This window comes from Somniosus microcephalus, chromosome 10, assembly GCF_052327205.1.
Source record: "Somniosus microcephalus isolate GS21.2 chromosome 10, FLI_Smic_1.0, whole genome shotgun sequence".
In the NCBI taxonomy this organism is placed as follows: Eukaryota; Metazoa; Chordata; class Chondrichthyes; order Squaliformes; family Somniosidae; genus Somniosus; species Somniosus microcephalus.
The window spans coordinates 184,177,416-184,197,245 of NC_140996.1; the positions used below are offsets into that span (position 1 = coordinate 184,177,416).

The following is a 19,830-nucleotide window of genomic DNA, read 5'->3' on the forward strand; positions in this document are numbered from 1 at the left end:
CTCGCATGCAGCAAGACCTGGGTAACATTCAGGCTTGGGCTGATAAGTGGCAAGTAACATTCGCGCCACACAAGTGCCTGGCAATGACCATATCCAACAAAAGAGAGTCTAACCACCTCTCCCACCATCAACATCCTGGGGGGTCACCATTGACCAGAAACTTAACTGGACCAACCACATAAGTACTGTGGCTACAAGAGCAGGTCAGAGGCTGGGTAGTCTGCAGCGCCAGGGACCCGGGTTCGAATCCGGCCTCGGGTGACTGTCTGTGTGGAGTTTGCACATTCTCCCCGTGTTTGCGTGGGTTTTCTCCGGGTGCTCCGGTTTCCTCCCACAGTCCAAAGATGTGCGGGTTAGGTTGATTGGCTATGATAAATTGACCCTTAGTGTTAGGGGGATTACATACGTGGGGTTACGGGGATAGGGTGGGATATGTGTTGGTGTAGGGGTTACGGGGATCGGGTGGGATATGTGTCGGTGCAGGCTCGATGGGCCGAAATGGCCTCTATCTGCACTGTGGGGTTTCTGTGATTCTGTGATTTCTGTGAAATGACTCCTGACCAATGTTCTCATAGTTGTTTTTGGGTGCATGGCCTCTTTAAAGGGCTGCACGGGACTGGTAGAGAACTATGCGGCCAAGCAGCTTATAGGGAACGTTGCTCCTGACTCCCCAAAGCCTTTCCACCATCTACAAGGCACAAGTCAGGAGTGTGATGGAATACTCTCCACTTGCCTGGATGCGTGCAGCTCCAGCAACACTCAAGAAGTTCAACACTATCCAGGACAAAGCTTGATTGGCACCCCATCCACCACCTTAAACATTCACTCCCTCCACCACTGGCGCACTGTCTGCAGTGTGTACCATCTACAAGATGCACTGCAGCAACTCGCCAAGGCTTCTTCAACAGTACCTCCCAAACCCATGACCTCTACCACCCAGAAGGACAAGGGCAGCAGGCACATGCGAACAGCACCACCTGCAAGTTCTCCTCCAAGTCACACACCATCCTGACTTGGTAATATATCGCCGTTTCTTCATCGTCGCTGGGTCAAAATCCTGGAACATCCTCCCTAACAGCACTGTGGGAGTACCTTCACCACACGGACTGCAGCGGTTCAAGAAGGTGCTCACCACCACCTTCTCAAGGGCAATTAGAAATGAGCAATAAATGCTGGCCTTGCCAGCGATGTCCACATCCCATGAATGAATAAAAAAAGTCTTCCTGTATTTTGTCGCAGTCCACTTCTATATTAACTATACCCCCAATTTGGTGTCATCCGCAAATTTTGAAATTGTACTTCCAATTGCCGAGTTCAAATCGTTAATGTAAATGGTGATCAGCAGTGGCCCCAGCATCGATCCTTGTGGAACACCACTTCCCACCATTTACCAATCTGAGTAATCCAGGACAGTCTCGCTGTCCACAAACTCCCACATATTACAGTCCCGACAAACAACCTGCACTGCCATTTCTAGTTTTCATTTATTTATTTATTAGTATTTTAGTTCTAGATATAATAAAATTACATGAGATCTAGATTATATTTAGATATTTGGATTTAGCTTGATTTCAGATTAACTTGTAGCTGATTAGCTATGTCATTTGTTTATTTCCTTAACTCTTAATTATTATTTATAGAATAGACTAATACAGCACAGAAGGAGGCCATTGGCCCATCGAGTTTGTGCCGGCTCTTTTGAAGATATATATATCTCACATTTTTAATGAATGAATATTCCGAACCCTTCAAAGTTAGTATCCTCTATTTAGTTAATTTTAATTTTATCCCCCAGCTCTGAATAATTAATTAAACACTGAACTTAATTATGTAATAACTTATACACTTAGCTACAATTCCTCAGGCTCCACCGCTTCCCTGACGTCAATTTTTCAAATTCCAATTTTTTTTCAGATTCTTCCCTACGTCACAAAGATGTGTCCCTTCAGCCACTCTTCTCGCATTTTACGCGTGTTGGCAACTCTCGCTTGTTGGCAAATGCCCAGTTAGCTTAACAAATATATACTAGAGCAGTAAAAATAAACTGTAACATGGGGCTGGATTTCCCTCCTCCTGCCACCCCAATCCCTCCATTGATCTTGACTGGGTTGCGCATTAATGGCCCAGAAATTCGGGTCTCCACGGGTGAGTACGCACGGGGTACTCACCCGTAGGCCCAATGGAAGTGCCGGTTTCCTGCATGCACTGCGCATGCGTGGGAAACTGGCACGTCCGTTCCCCTGAAAGAAGGGGTTCAGAGGTCGAACGTGTGTGCGGGAGAGGCTGCGCGTGCGCATCGAACTTAGTTTTTTTTTTACAGGTTTTCCCGGGAGGGTAAGTCTCCAGAAGTTACACATATAAAAAGCAGTCGCAAGGCTTGCTTTTTACAAGGTAAGTGGTGAATTAATTAAAATTAAAACATTTTTTCCACAGGTTTATTATTTTTAAATACTTTAAAGCAAGGTAAGTTTATTTTTAGCTCCGTTAGAAAATAAAATTATTTTTTTCAAAAATTTAAATTATTGTTTAAAATAGTTATTTCATGTAATTTATAGTTTATTTAAAAAATGTGATGTTTTTTAAAAATTTATTTGAAGATTTAGTATTGTTTTGGGGCCCTTAGTATTTCTAAGTTTTGACAGCTCTTCCTGTTAAACTTATGAATGGGCATTTCCCTGCTCCGATTGGCTCCCCATGGCCCACGGGATCCCAGGGGACACATTGAACTAACTGCGCCCCTGGGATACGCAAGCACTGCGCGCCGGCAGCTGGAGCAGGCCCAGGATCGGAATTCCACGGGGGCCCACAGCACAACGGCCGGCGCGCAAGGTAAGTGCAGGTCGGGGGCTTACACCCGCGGGAAGCCCCCGACCCGAATTTCTGGGCCATTAACTTTACAGCCCATCACTACCAAAGAGGGAAATGCCATAATTCAATTATGTTATTAAAGCCAATGGGTCTGTGCACCCACCGATCGGAGGGCATGGGCAGGACAGTCCCTGCAGCATCAGGAGAGAGGAGGCTACTTAAAGAGGGCAGAAGAGCCCCAAGACTGACACATTGTCTGGTTTAGACTTTGGACTGAGGCAAACTTAAAAAAAGGTGTTTAGGGAGCCCGAGAAGAGGGAGTGGTGACCATTACTAGGATCTCTCCCACCAAAAGTGTCACCATCAAGCCTTCTGCTGTTGTACCAGGGACTGCCGCCATCCATCTCCTGGTGGTCCCTGGCATAGGCAGCAGAAGGCAGGGGAATCGGCTGGGTTGCCAGGCAAGACAGTGCTGCTTCAATTCTCATTCATTCTAGCTCTCTCACTCACACACAGCACATTATATAGTAGATAACATTCTATTCTCTTCATTCTTCTCCGTCTGTATACATGCATATGAGTTACCAATCTCTTTTTGCAGTGTTTCATACACCACAGTGTGGGCTGACTCACTACAAGGGAGTAGAGATTTCCTGTTGACATTTTCTTTGCTTAACTAGTGAAGTGACACCTTATTAATCTAGTTGCTAGGGCACCTTTACTTGTTTGTTTTGCTCTCACTGAAAGTTGCTAAATGGAAAACTACAGCCAACTTTTTTTTTAATCCTCCGATTAAAACACAATGGCCATGAAATGCCAATGGGGACCAAGGCCGAATCGCAATAGATTCCCGAATCAAGCGCCAGAAAATAGGGTGTAACACAGTGCTGCCAAGATTCTGCAAGATATTTCATGGGGAAAGCATAGCCGGATCTTCCACTCATGCCCCTATGGCAGGGGAAGTTCCCAGGCTACCCTGGGAATTCAGTCCTTTACCCCCACCTTCGGCCTCAGTGGAGCGCTTGCAAAACTCAACCTGCAAAAGGGACTCGAACCTTTACTAGGGAAAGATAATTGATCCAGGAGGAAATGGATTACCTGATCAACGAGGTCTGTTTGCTGCATTGGGAGTAGAAGAACAGAAGGGAATTTCCCTCAGGGACTCCTTGCTGCTGTCAGAGTGGCATGGTGATACTCTGAGACTCTGCTGGTGGTTTGGGGTGATGATCACTGATGCAGCCTTACAGACATGCTACACCTCTCTGGCCATGCAAATGACCCCGTTCCCGGGATTTGGGATGGGGACTTTGGCTTGGGGCTAAAGCGGATGGGGTTCCGCTCTGCTGAATTTATACTATCTCTGGAATTTTGGGATCAATGTGAAGGCAGTGTTTAAAGGACCTGGCAAACAGGCTTCTGAGCAGATGGCAAGGACGCCCACTTGAAATACGCAGATCAGGGTTTGATGATGTTATCGGGCCCCTAACTGCTATTTTAACTGGTGTAATGAGCAGGGAAGCCGCTGTGGATTTCCCGCCAGGTGAAGCCTGCGGGAAGAGAAGCCGAGGCCCAAACAGTTAGGATTTTTTTCCTTATAGGCCCCAGTGGAGCAGGAGTCCTGCACTGGACCCACAAGGGAAGTTTAGGCCTTCCTGCCCCTCACTCCCCAGCACCCCCACCTTCCCAATCATGAGACCCTCCGGAAACCACCCCCCCTGCAACTTATCTGAGCGACAGCAACCGTTTCTTTGCTCCCAGCTTGTGGCCTCCTGCTGCCTGACATCTGCCCACCGGCCAGCTGCCGCTACCCACCATTTTTGGGTAGGCAACTGACCTGCGGCATGCAGGTGAGGCCCAGGAGTTAAACTCTTCGAGCCTCATGCTGGCGAGATTGGGGATTTGGTGTTTGCCTCAGCCCTCGTCTGCCTGATTCACGTTTTGAGTTAAAATCAGGGCTTAAATCTTTACCATATGTGCTATAAATTTGCTTTCCTTTAAGTGTTATAGTAATTGACTCTTTACATGTTGATACAATACTTAAATATTGGCTGTTGTGTTTCTGTCATGGCTGGTTTTATATTCTAGTTTGGTCTGCACCAGGAATAGGAACAGGAGTACATTCAGCTCCTCGAGCCTGTTCCACCATTCAGTTAGAAAATGACTGATCTGAACCTCAACTCTATTTACCCGCCTTCACTCCATATTCCTTGATGCGCTTACTGAACAAAAATCTATAGATTTCACTCTTGAAAATTTCTATTGACACAGCATTCATAACTTTTTGGGGAGCGAGTTCCAGATTTACACTATCCTTTATGTGAAAAAAGTGCTTCCTTATTTCACTTCTAAATGGCTGTGCTCAAATTTTAAAATGATGTCCTTTTGTTTTGGATTCCCCCACCAGACGAAATAGTTTCACTGGGGGTAATTTTAATTTTGGACGATAATGCATCATCCATTTCACAGTATCGCCCAAAGTCAAAATTAACCTCTTTGGCCACCCCTCCCCATCCCCGCCACACCGTATCTAAGCTATCTTATCCCTTTATCATTTTAAACACTTCGATTCAGTCACCCTTAAACCTTCTAAACTGAACAGAATACAAGTCAACCTGTCGTCATAATTTAACCCTTTAAGCACTGGTATCATTCTGGCGAATCTGCATTGTACCCACTCCAAGGCCCATAGTTCTTTCATGGGGTTTGGTGCCCAAAACTGAATGCAGTACAGGTACTCCATGAATGGGGTCTGAACAAGGCTCTGTACAACTGACTCATTACTTCCTCACTTTTTAATTCAACCTCCTTCAGATTATTGGCCATCAATTGATGTTAAACGGACAGGTCTGCAGTTTCCTGGTTTCTCCGTTTATCCATTCCTAAATAAAGGAGTGACATTTGCAATTTTCCAATCCAAAACCATGATTCCTGAATCTAGAGAGCTTCAGAAAAGTATGACACCGCATCTGCAATTTCCTCACTTATTTATTTTAATACCATATGGGGAAGCCATCATACCCTGGAGATTTGTTTATCTTAAGCCCCATTATTTTCCCCATGACTTTTTTTTAAACTTACATTTAATCCATTAAATTCCTCCTCCTGACTTATTTTTAGGTTCCTTTGTACCACTGGTATTTTGACCTCTTCCTCCACTGTAAAACTGGATACAACGTTCTCATTTCCTTATTATCCATTATAGTCTTGCCTGCATTTGTCTTTAATGGGCCCACATTCCCCTTTAACACTTCTTCTCTCAATATATTTATTTAAAAAAATGCTATTAGCTTTGATAGCCCTTAGGTGTTTTTTCCATATTCCCTTTTCTCACCTCTTATTACTGTCTTTGTTGCTTTTTATAGCTCTCCCAGTCCACTGGATTTCCACTTTTCCTTGCATCTGTGTAAGCCTTTTGTTGTAGCTTGGTACTGTCTCTTATCTCATTTGTTGACCATGGTTGCCTAACTACACAAGTGGAGCCTTTGCCTTTTAGGGGTATGTACTAGTTTTGTATCATGCCAAATACTTTTTTGAATACTTCCCACTGCTTGTCTGTAGGTTTACCCACTAACAGTTCAGCCGAGTTTACTGCGGTCAATTCATTTCTAAAACAGATTATCTGGTCATTATCACATTGCTGTTTGTGGGAGCTTGCTGTGTGCAAATTGGCTGCCGCATTTCCCACATTACAACAGCGACTACACTCCAAAAGTACTTAATTGGTTGTAAAGTGCTTTGAGATGTCCGGTGGTCATGAAAGGCGCCATATAAATGCAAGTCTTTCTATCAGATTGTGAACTAATTTTGGTCTGTTACTCATTACTAAATACATTTTGGCCTTTTCTTTTGTCAGTTCCAAATCATATTTGGGTAAAAATTGGTCTTTGTTGCGGCTGTTTTCTGGGTGCCGCCATGTTGGTAAAGGCAGCTAAGCAGGCATCCTGGCGGCTGCTGAAAACGAGCACTAGGCCCCTTACGTGTATAAATGAGGCATCTACCGCCTGTTTTAATTCCCCTTGCCAAACTTGGTTGGTGATCAGCAGAGCAGATGCTGGGCCTGTTGCCCATCAGAGATGAAGAAAACCTCCTTCCTGCTACTGACTTGCTCTATGAGCACCTCTACCTCTGAATCAGAGAACCTGGAGCCCTGGTTGAAGTTACACTGCCTGCTGTTGCAGAATATCACTGTCCATTACCCAGCATTGAAAAGTGCACCTTCCCTTTAAGGGGCTGCAGGCTGCCTCTGTAGTAGCAGCCGTCCTGCCAGATTTCCCACCCTCCCAATCAGCAAGCTGCCTATAGGGTGCGTGATTAGTGTGGCCGTTTCAATTAGGCCCAGCCACGAAAATGGCATTGCCCCCCCCCCCCCCCCAACCCCAGCTGCCCACTCAATCTACGTGATGCACAAAAATGGACCTTGATAAGTCTTCACCTGGCCTTGGCTTCCAGCATTCTCATTACTCACACACCATCGTCATTCTCTTTAAAAGTGGCTGTGTTGTCATTTTATGTGCAAAAACAGCTCATCGATTGTCCTGAAGCACAACTTGCTGCTTCTGACACAATGCCAGAAAGTTAATATTTTGTCACTACAAATGCCAGTGTGAAAAACCATTAAAATGTTCTGCCAGTATCCATAGCAACAACTAACATAAAATTTGTAATTTATCGGTAACTAGACCAGGAGGGGGAGCAAGACACAAGCATTTTAAAGAGGTGAAAAGAAAACTGAATGCTGGAAATGTGGAATAAAAATAGAAAATAGTGGAAATGCTCAGCAGATCAGTCAGCATCTAAACGAGAAAGCGAGCTTCATGTTTGAAGTGTCACCCTTCATAGTTCTCGCACTTCTTTGGATATACCCCTTAACCCTTCACCATCTCTGAAGCTTTTGTTTTTATTTCATTTAGTATTTCATTCACAGTACAAGCATAGTGTTGGCGCAGAACAATTTTGGTTTTACATTGAGACTAGATTTGTGGAGTGTAAATCAGGGATACTCTGGGATAGAAATTGGTGTGTGTTGCACAGGCAATGGCCCCATTGCTAAATTCGTGGGGCTCATTTTTTAGGCAGCCTAGGCCTAAATTTTTGAAAATTGCTAAGCGATGAGTGGGACATGCCCCCCTCAGGATTTTTCAGCCCAACTGTAGGAAAGTTGTTAAAAAATAAATTTTCAAAGACAACATCTTTCCTGTCGAAGCCGTGCTCACCCCGGCTCCACTGGTGCAGTATCTCATTTGTGTAGTGTAAGTGTTGTGAAATGTCAGAACTTTCATTGTACTACTATTTTTTGGTAAAAATGTGATTTTCCTAAAAGAAATGAATAAGTGCACCTGGAGTTTCCTGGGGGTTCTTCTGATCTTATCGTGGACAATTGGGAGAATCCCTGCAGAAATTCTAGGCAATGCAACTCTATGTCAGCACTTTACACCTCCAATCATTAAAAGGATACGTTGATGGGGTTAGATGAAGAAGGGTGGGAGGAGGGTCGGTGGAGCATAAACATGGGCCGAATGGCCTGTTTCTGTGCTGTAAATACTATGTAACTATGTAATGTGCTACACTGGTGTCACAACCTAAATACGGAGCACAATATTCAGGCATTGTGCGTGCAATAAATACCCAATATTTCAGAAGTCAGTCCATCACAGCATATTCTGAATAGATAGACTTTGTAATCATATTGACTGTATTTTGTTGTGCTTTATTGTAACAGAAAGAGGGTTGTGAATCATGTTACTTTGTGCATAATCTTTATTTTTCTCTCAATTCCACCCCCACTTTTCCTCATTTCTTTAGAAGCTGGCTTACCGCTTCATTGGTACCTTAACTAAGTGATTTTTTCATGTCAGGCCCAGCTATTGAACCTTGGCAGTCTATTTACCTGTTGAAGGCATCATAGCAGAGCCTGCACCTGTCCTCACCTGACAGCTGCAAACATGCACTTTCCATCTGGGTCACTAAATAGAAATCAGGAATGTATACTCTGGTTGGTTTATTTGTTTCCCTCTCCAAAAACTGGGAAACATAGATGTCCTCACTGCTGCATGAGCAAAGATCAGTTAACTCAGCAAAGATCGAGGATTAAAACTGGGACCTTTCTGGTCTGTTTAGCTCGGCATCACACTATACGATGTATTTACCTACTATTTTCAAAAATTTCCTGTAAAATGCACTCACCTAATGCAGCAAATTGAACTAAAACATGAGAAATGGTATATTTACAATAACTGAAACAAATGTTATGTACATTCTGGTTTTATTGGTAGTAGCATAGAGTGCAGGAGTAAGGTAAAAAGATAAGTTGGTATAAAATATCAGTTAGATACGCGTGTGCAGTTTGAGATTCCACATTATAGAATGAGCATTAAAGCCATAGAGTGTGTTCAGCGTAGATTCACCAGGAGGATGCCAGAGATGGGAAATTACGCACCTAAAATTCCTGGGGCTGAAGATGGTGGAAGTCCGATTTCTACCCGGGGCGGTGGGTGTTGTTAATATATGGGGCCAAACTTAGTTCTGCTGGGATTCTACTCTGATTAGATCATGGGCGGAATGGGGGGAAGATAGAAAATCTGCCCACAGCCCTCCCAGTCCTACTGAATACCAAGGGCCTGTTTAAACAGGGCGATATCCTGAATCCATTCCGCCGCCACCCCCCCCCCCCCCCCCAAGGAAGGAATTAGGCTTCCACCCTCTGCAGCTCCAGGAATTTCGGGGCCTAGGATTATTTCCACTAGAGCAGAGAAGGCTAAGAGGAGATTTAATTGAGGATTTTAAGCTTGACAAGTTTTGATAGTGAATAGGGAAAGACCTTTTCCAGTGGTTGGGGAGTCAGTAACTAGAGGTTATTAGGGAAAGACCTTTTCCAGTGGTTGGGGAGTCAGTAACTAGAGGTTATCAATTTAAAATTGTCACTTAAGAGGGGTAGATTTTGACTTTGTGCAATAATATAAAACGGACGATAGCGAATCGGCAGCCTGTTTTACATCTTTCCTGATTTTTATTCTTCAATGGAAATAAAAATCGAGAGAGATGTAAAATGGCCTGCTGATTCGCTATCACCCTATCGGAAAAAGTCAAAATATCCCAGAGAGTGATCAGAGAAGTTGGGAGAAATTTATTTATGCAAAGGGTTTTTGGAATAAGGAATGCTTTGCCACAGAGAGTGGTTGAGGCAGAGACTATTGCATCTTTTAATGGAAAACTGGATAAATATTTGAAGCACAGGAAGATGCAGTGCTATGATGTGTGGGTTGCAGTGGGTTAATTCTGGATTGCTCTAGCATAAGGTCAACACAGACACAACTGGACGAATGGGCTCCTTCTGTGCTAAAAGCTTGTATGGCTCTATGGTTCTGTAGTATTATCAAAAAGAAGATAGAATTACAAATTTTTAATACTTGGAAAGGTCACAGCTGTGGATGAAAACCGGTTTTGTGCAGAGATTTTGTTTTAACTACTGCTGTTGCTGCAGACACTGTGGCCTAGAGACTTTTATCATTTGTTCCTGATAAGTTGTTTCTTCCTTGTCAATTTTTTTGCTTTTTCTGTCAGAGAAGTAATTTCTAGAAGCCAACCAAAATATGTACTTTAAATTGAAAATATGCAAAAGGAATCCTTGTGACATGCTCTCTATTCTTGAGCCCAAATCCCATCGGGTTGGCATTGTATTCCTCACAGGAGAACGCCTCCTCTTAGTCCTTGATCAAAGTAAGATCACATGCTGAAACATTTATACTTGCAAGACAGAAACGAGTAGCTGATAGAACCAGTTTCTTGGAGAAATTCATCATGATGTCGAGTGAGATTTCTGCTAATGTGGAAAGGCCTATTTGTATGCTCATGTTGCAGAAGTACATAATCTCAACACTGACAAAGTAGATACAGTGGGGTGATTTTCATGGCTTTTGCCAGGCAGGAATGGGACGGTAGCTCTCCGAAAATCGCGGGGCTGAACTTACCGTCCCGTTCCCATTCCCGTCCTGTCCACCGGCATTTTCATTGGGCCGTTTACATGTGTACCTGTCTGTTTCAGGCGGGAGCCTACAGTAATATACAAATCAGGATTCTATGACGCACACAGGATCCTCACGCAATTTTGGGGTAGCAATGGGTGGAGTGTGTGTAGTGCACACTCCTCCCTTTGATGCTGGGCATAGAGTAGCCGAGCCAGTGGTCCTTAAAGGGACTGCTGCAGGCTGATCCAAAAGCTGATAACTTTTTTTTAAACTGAATTTTGTCACCCGTTTCAGGCACATTTCCTCCCCACTGCAATTGCCTCCCTTTTCTTAACCTATTACTTCTGGCTCAGTTCTGTGGTGGCGCCTCTGGATTTCCCACCTACCCCAATCGGCGAGCTGTCTGGGAGCACTGGTTCAGGCTAGCAGCTCGCCAATCAAATAGAAATGAGGCCCGGCCCTCAAAATGGCTCCGGCCTCTCACCAAGAACACCAGGCGGGGGTGTAATTGCTTCGCCTGCCCCACATCCACACAAATCGTCCCCGCTATTTAATATTTAGTAAGTTAACAACAGAAATTATTGCGCATAAATAACAACTGTTTGTTTTGATTACAGATTGAACAACGAGTCTCCTTGGAACATTTGAAGAGCATCCAGGCTGCTTTTGAGGTGAGTTTGCTTCCTTTTAAATCCAGAATGCTATCACAGATCCTAGTGAAATTAAGATAAGATTTGAGTGAAAGATGCAACGTGTATTAGATAACCATCCACTTAATTACAGTATAATGAAGAAAAGTAACAATTTTCTGTAATAATGATCATTATAGCATATTAAGCTCAAGTAAATTATGCGCCATTAAAATTTATTAGATCTTTACCAGGTGTTAACAGGACAGTAACAGCCTCAAAATGGTGTCTGGTGACTTAGTGCCAAGTTAACACTGGCGATACGGCTGGCTCCATTTTGAAAGGGGCTGACCACCGGGTGTCCAAACACCTGTCTGTTTCAGTCCCTCTTTTAATATGGAAATCGTGGTCCTATAACGTAAATAGGACCTCAGTTGCTATTTTAGGTCTGAGCCAGCACCGTGCACATTCTGATCAATTCCACAGGTGATGGAACCGAAGACATGCCAAAGTTAAGTGTTGAATTATTTCAAATTATGCAAAAATAATCTGGGCTGCTGCTGTCCCGGGACCCCCATCCTCCACAATCACGACCTTCCCCCCCCCCAATTTAGCTTCCTAGCGGCTGCTCTGGACCGATCTTGAGGCTTCAATCCGGTGAGCTGCATCAGGACGCCTGTTTGAAAACTGTTTCTGAAAAGACAAACAGAGCAGCACTTAACTCAGCCGGGGCGGTCACCGGTTCTAACAACCTGTTATTAGCCTTGAATTGCACTCCATGGTTACCATCATGCACAAAAGGCAAGAATGTTGTGGAAATATGATACAAGTGTTTAACACTGTGGGAGGAAGAGATAATGTGGCTGCCAACATGTCTTTTTTAGATGTTAAGTGTAGGATAAAAAGCCAATATGAGGGAGAAAGTAATAACTAAATAATTTATAGAACTACACCTTCTGGATAAAGCAGATATGTGGAATAAATTAGTTATTCCATAAACCACTTTAAATGGTCAATATTTTAGGTGAATTTTCTTTACAGTGGTGTGTAGAGGGTATAAGCACAATAAGATGAAGAAAGGAGCATTTCTAGATAGCATGGATGCTAAAAATGTTATAATGGAAATAGTGAATATGATTGAAATATCTGTGACATTTTGATCCAGTTACAGAGGAGCAGGCTGTAGGAGATCAATACATTCTCCCCTCTAGGTTCCCATAATTAATATTTTAGCTTTATGACACACCCAATTGCAGACTTCCAGGAATCCTTACACATAACCCATTCTCATCTCCATTTAAAGTTTTTTTTGCTGTATATTTAATGTTAGAAAAATTGCCCCTTGGTTACTGAGAGTAGAGAACGGGTAACAGGTTTCCCATACCATAACTCACCTCCAGCAATCCTGCTTCCGCAAGTGGTTAAAGCAGCATTTAAATTACTATGTAACTGGGATACAGCGCTTTGCAACAAGGTGGGGGGAAAGTTCCACTGGCAGAAGAAGCACTGTGTGACATTTTACTGCTGTTCTTCTGGGTAGCTTTTTCAGATTGATACTGAATGTTGAGGTGCAGCTGCAGCAACTCTTGTGTTCCTGATAGAAATGTGGCTGTCTAGATTACAGTCCAGCAATCTTATGATGTCCCTTTGGTCATTTCTCCAGTATTGTAGAGATTGGTATGGAGTGAAGCATTCCCTCATCTGGATGGCCTTCGACTGCAATCAGCTCAATAGCAAAATATTAGGGGGCCTAAATGCCATGGTCCCAGTATCTCGGCATAAATGCCAGGTTGCATCTGCTTGTGGTCTGCAGCGCTGATGCTGCCAAAGTCTGCAGGGTCAGGGAGAGGTCACCTAATTTAAATACCGATGGCAGCACCCACACTACCAGAGGCAGATGTTGGGCACCTGTCTGCCAAATTGTGAATCAGTGAGAAACCAAAATGGCCACTGAAAGTAGTTTGAAATTTTTCCTGGAACGATTTGGTTTGTTTTGAGGTCATTTGTGTTTGTACCTTTCTCCTGTCTGTTATTTATCAAACTGTTTTTTCATTTGCAGGTTTAATAGATTCACTGGTTTTATGTTAGTGACTCATTTGGGCCAATCAGGATTTTTTTTGTGTGTAATGGACAAGTTGTGGTCCAACAGAGAACATGTGATATGACGAGCCTCTGCAATATGCAAGATGCCACATGTATTCTACAACTATTCTTTGATTTGCCCATTTTAGGTAACTTAACTTCAACACTGTAAGGTGTGAGACTTGTGGGTGTTAGAGCCTATGAAGGCTTGGCTGCAGACTTTTGCTCCTCGGCTGCTTCTGGGGGAGTCTGCTGACCCAGCTGACTTTCTGGCACTGTGATGGGCATTGGTTTGTGGGGGGCGGGAAGAGCAGATGTGCTGACATCCTGGGAGAGGGCAACGGATGCCGCTCCCTTCATACCACTGCCAGCCCCATGGGGCTGGACCTCATCACTTCCACTGGTCTGCAGGAGAGCAGACTGAAGATGGGTGGCTCCTTTAAAGTCCCTGTCCATTCGGTCCACCAGTCTCCCCAGGCTGGACATCTGTCTCACGACGCTGGAGTCCAGATTATGCATGGCAGCCATTTAAGTTTCTACCAAAGCTGAAAAGCAGCTTGTGAGGGAGTTGCTCCTTCCTTCCCCTCACTTCTTCAATTAAAACCGCCAGAGAGGCATCAAAGAATGGTGGGGCAGCCTTTCTGCCCATTCTTAGCTGCAAGAAAGCATTTTACAACCAAGTTTGAACACAGCAAATGAAAGCGGGGAATGCAACTTCGCTTAAAGATGTGCATTTGCACTTTAAGTACAGTCGGGGGTCGCATGAAAATTGCGTACGGCAGGGGTCAGGCTGCCTATTTCTGCAGGCAGTTGGGAGGGCAGCCTGGCCCTGCTATTCTAATGAGGCCCAGAGTTAAAATGGCCTCTCATTCAGCTGTCCATGGGGGCTTCCCGCCTGACTCTCAACCCACCCGCCCCAAATGCACCAGGAGTTAAAACTGAGTCTTTAGTTTGTGCTGTGTGGAGAGCAGTCTGAACAATTAAAATATGGATTTTTATCAGTGAAGGAGTTCATGGGAGGCGAATATAACTTGAGCAGAATCATGTCCAGAAAAACACAAGCTAATTGCTGAGCATCCACAATATAATTCATCTGAAAATGACAGCTTGATGTGTGAAAAAGAAATATTTCTTTGCTTCTGTCTTTTTTAGGAGTCTGAAAATGCCGGCAGGAAATCCTTGGATGTGGAAGCATTCAAGAAGATAGTGAAGAGGTGTCTAGGATTCCATGGAATAGTAAGTATTGGAAGTTGGCATGTCAGACACAGTTAACATAAGAACATAAGAACATAAGAACATAAGAAGTAGGAGCAGGAGTAGGCCATATGGCCCCTCGGGCCTGCTCCGCCATTCAATAGGATCATGGCTGATCCGAACCTAGACTCACGTCCGCTTCCCTGCCCGCTCCCCATAACCCTTAATTCACTTATCAGCTAGGAAACTGTCTATCTCCGTTTTAAATTTATTTAATGTCGCAGCTTCCACAGCTCTCTGAGGTAGCAAATTCCATAGATTTACTACCCTCTGAGTGAAGAAGTTTCTCCTCATCTCAGTTTTGAAACGGCAATAATTCTAAGATTATGCCTCCTAGTTCTAGTCTCACCCATCAGTGGAAACATCCTCCCCGCATCCACCCGATCAAGCCCCCTCACAATCTTATATGTTTCGATAAGATTGCCTCTCATTCTTCTGAATTCCAATGAGTAGAGGCCCAACCTACTCAACCTTTCCTCATAAGTCAACCCCCTTGTTATATCCGTGTATCTTAATGTTGTGTCCTTCAATAATCAGACAACAGACTGCAGGGAACGATTCAACAGGTGTTTACTGAATGAGGGTTACTCTAGAACTAACTGTACAGATCACTACTCAGGGTTTATATACAGGTGTGGTCACTGTCGGTACTACAGTATACAGGAGCTGTAAAAAGTAGTTCTCTCCCTTAAGGTATATATACATTACATACATTACACCCCTCATCTCCGGAATCAACCAAGTGAACCTTCTCTGAACTGCCTCGACAGCAAGTATATCTTTTCTTAAATATGGAAACCAAAACTGTACGCAGTATTCCAGGTGTGGCCTCACCAGTACCCTGTATAACTGAAGCAAGACTTCCCTGCTTTTATACTCCATCCCCCTTGCAATAAAAGCCAAGATTCCATTGGCCTTCCTGATCACCTGCTGTACCTGCATACTAACCTTCTGTGTTTCATGCACCAGGACCCCCAGATCCCTTTGTACTGTAGCACTTTGCAGTTTCTTTCCATTTAGATAATAACTTGCCCTTTGATTTTTTCTGCCAAAGTGCATAACCTCACATTTTCCAACATTATATTCCATCTGCCAAATTTCTGCCCACTCACTTAGCCTGTCTATGTCCTTTTGCAGGTTTTTTATGTCCTCCTCACTCACTGCTTTCCCTCCCATCTTTGTATCATTGGCAAACTTGGATACGTTGCACTTGGTCCCCTCCTCCAAATCGTTAATATAGATTGTTAATATAGATAGTTCAAATGCTCATTATTTTCTCTCTGCTTGGAGTCTATTTTCCTATACAGGGAGAATGAAATTTCCTTTCAGGACTAATTGTGGCAACTGGAGAGGAATTGTTAATAACACAGGAAATGCTGAAGTAAAGTACAATGACAAACTGTTCATTTATAGTCCTGTTCTGAGTTTGCCTTTGATAGCCACAAAGTGCTCTGCACCTTTAATGGAAATGTGATAAAGTAACATAAGCTTGTTAAGACCTTGGTTAAGCACCAGTTAGGATACAATGCTCTGGCTCTGGAACTTATTAGGGTAGATTTTCTGCTATGAGTATAGATTAGTCTCAATACCCAAATGTTTGGAAATTATTACAAATTGCACCAAATTGTATGCAATTTTCCATGTGTAGTTCATTAGCATAGTTCCTGGTACAGCATTGGTGCAGGGAGGGTGCCTGGTGGTGGGACTGAAAAATTGCAATTCAGGTGAAATTTAAAGGATGCAGACACTTAAAGTTAAGTGGCAAAATAAGGGGCTGAAAATTCTTAAAACATTTAGAAAGCCTCAAAAGGTATTTCAATCCACTGATAACTTTTACCAAAGGAATAGGGGTCAGAAATAACAGGCACAGATTGAAGTGGAAGGAAACTCAGTATGGAGGCATGCAACAGAGTGAGCAGCTTCGTGTCCCTGATCCCCTGTTTGATGGCTAGTAAAGTGGAGGTGGTGCTGCGTGAGATGGTGGCATGAATGTTGATCATTCCAGCGTACTATGCCTGGAACATGAAGGCAGCTTTGCTCACCACGGGACACCTTTCGTGCAATAGTGCTTAAAGCCTGAAATACTTGATTAGGGTGCTTCCCAAGAATCATCTAGTGTTAAGATTAGTCAGGCCTCTATATATCGTACTTACGCCATCGGACCTACTGCCATGACCGCCCTTGGAAATTGGAGCTTCTACATGCACTAATCCTCTGACTGAGTGCCTCTCTGCCTGTAGGTACAGGTGTGTGAGTAATGTCACGCAGACACACAATATTCTGGTGCAGCCTGACCTGTGTGATAATCGTCCATTCTTCCTTCAAAAAGTTCAGAAATTGGGACTTTCCCATTTGGAAACTGGCACTAATGGAGCGGTAGCAAATGAAGAAAGCATCGAAACAATTCCAACAAAGTTTCCTGTAAACCTAAGAACCAGAAGTAAGTCACAAACCATTTGAGAGAAATGGTATAGAATGGCCTGAAAGCTGCTCACTGACTCTTTTTACTTTTACCTTTAAATAATCCCCTAGGAACCCTGGATGTCCATTATACTTAGCCATGAAGAGCATTCAGCATCCTGCACACATAAACATCAGCAAATAATGTGTAAGACTAAATGATGTCATTCCCACAATTGTAATATTGAAATGAAGGGAGCATTCGGGAATTTCCATCCCTTGGAAATTCATGCACAGAGCAAAGTGGCTGCAGGTCTGGTGTAACAGATCTTCACCCAATCTTCTGCTTGGATGTCTCCAATTTGAAAAGAGAGGTCTGAGGGGTGACCTGATAGAGGTCTTTAAAATTAGGAAAGGTTTTGATAGAGTGGATAGAGAGAAATGTTTCCACTTGTGGGGAAGAGCAGAACTAGAGGTCATCAATTTAAGATACTCACCAAGAAATCCAATAGGGAATTCAGAAGAAAATTCTTCACCCAGAGAGTGGTGAAAATGTGGAACTCGCTACCACAGGGAGTGGTTGAAGCGAATAGTATTTAAGGGGAAGCTAGTTAAGCACATGGCAGATAAGTGAATTGAGGGTTATGCAGATGGAATTAGATGAGGAAGGATGAGAGGAGGCTCGAGTGGAGCATGAACATCAGCAGAGACTAGTTGGGCCGAATGGCCTGTTTCTGTGCTGTATATTCTATGTAATTGACGCTATAGTAACCTGGGATGTTATGATTAAGGTTATCCACTAGGTGGTGCTGTAGCCAATGCTGCTGCTAAGGTCAGGGGTTGCTTCCTGTTAAGGTCAGGGGTTAGCTTCCTGCTAAGGTCAGCAAAGGTGCAATGCCTGGAGGCAGGCCTGCCTGGTTGTCTCGCAGTCGTTCAATAAAGCACTCGTATTAATCCTCATACCTCGCCTCTTCGAGTTCCTTGTCTCACTACATGGATTTATCACATTTGGTGACGAGGTAAAACAGGACCCTGGATAAGAGAAGTCTGCCAGGACGTTTAAACAACAAAATCATGAGCTGCAGTTAGCTACCAGTTGGAAGAGAGCATGGCTGCCACGGTAGGAATGGTCTCTGCTTTTGATATTCAAGCACAAACTTGGGAGGAATACTGTGAAGTGTTGGGTTATTTTCTCAAAGCAAATGAAATAAATGATGCCAGAAAAAGGAAAGCCATTCTGCTTAGTTCAGTGGGAAGCCAAACCTACAGTTTGATGAGGAATCTGCTCAGTCCTGAAAAGCCTGGAGACAAATCATTTGTTGAATTAGTGGCCGTGCTAAAAGAACATTTCAACCCTAAGCCTAGTGAGATTGTACAGCGGTTCAAGTTTAATTCAAGGAACAGGAAAGAGGAAGAGAGTGTAATGGACTATGTAGTGGTGTTGCATAAATTGTCACAAGATTGCAATTATGGGAACAACCTGAAGGAAATGCTGAGAGATAGGCTAGTTTGCGGAATAATGGACGACCGAATGCAGCGCACATTATTATCCGAGACTGGGCTTACTTATGAAAAAGCATTGGAACTTCCTCAAGCCATAGAGACAGCGAACTGAGATGTAAAAGAAATACAAGGTTCAGACAGGGTTAATTCTACGCAAGTTGCAGGTCAGGTTGTTGTGCACAAGTTGAACATGCATCAGAAACCACAACGTGAGCATGTGAAGGCATGTTATAGATGCAAGGGCGATCACCTGGTGAGTGAATGCCGGTTTCTGGAGGAAAAGTGCTACAAGTGTGGGAAACAAGGACACATAAAACGAGCTTGCAGAGCGAAATCACCTGTGGAGGAATCCAAACCAAAAGGGGGAGGACAGCAAAACCAAGGGAGAGAAGTGAAAAAACATGGAGCACACCACATCAGCGGGGAAGCTGAGGAAGAAGAGAGCATGTTCATAATGTATGGCATGTTAGAGAACATTCCAAAAGTGGCTCCTATCACATTGCAACTGACAGTAAATGACTCTAAGGTGAACTTTCAAGTGGATACAGGGTGCGGCGTGACCATAATGAACAAGGCAGAGTACTCAAAATTGTGGAACCGTGCAAAAGTTCCAGAGTTAAAGCCTTGCTCCCTGCATCTTTAAAACATATACAGGTGAAAGAGTAGTGACATTAGGTACAGCTAAGGTAACTGCAACACAGGGACACAGTGGAACAGCTACCTGTAGTTATAGTATCGGGTACCGGACCAAACCTGTTAGGTCGGGGCTGGATAAAAGTACTTAAATTAGACTGGGGAGCAGTACGTCAAATAGATGCGGGCAAACAGTTGACTTTGCAAGAAGTGTTGAGTGAACATGAGAGTGTGTTCAAGGAGGAACTTGGCACATTTAATGGCCCCCCAGCTAAGATTTATGGAGACAAGGAGGCACCGCCAAGGTTTTTTAAACAACGACCTGTGCCTTATGCCATAAAGCCAAACGTAGAGGCTGAGCTTGACCGTCTATTGAGAGAGAACATACTGGAGCCAGTGAAATGTTCGGAATGGGCAGCTCCCATAGTACCTGTTTTAAAACCAGACAATTCTGTAAGACTCTGTGAAGACTATAAATTAACAGTCAATCGGGTGTCCAAACTAGAGCAGTATCCTATTCCCAAAACAGAGGATCTCTTTGCAAACCTGGCTGGAGG

At 43.7% G+C, this 19,830-nt stretch overlaps 1 protein-coding gene across 1 annotated transcript in view; it reads left to right on the plus strand.

Annotated features, from left to right (window-relative positions):
- Positions 1-19,830, plus strand: part of wdr95 (WD40 repeat domain 95) — a 255,032-nt gene that overhangs the window by 68,783 nt on the left and 166,419 nt on the right. The window contains 2 exon segments of the mRNA XM_085999311.1: positions 11,390-11,443; positions 14,636-14,719. Of these exon segments, the coding sequence (XP_085855437.1) occupies positions 11,390-11,443; positions 14,636-14,719 (138 nt within the window).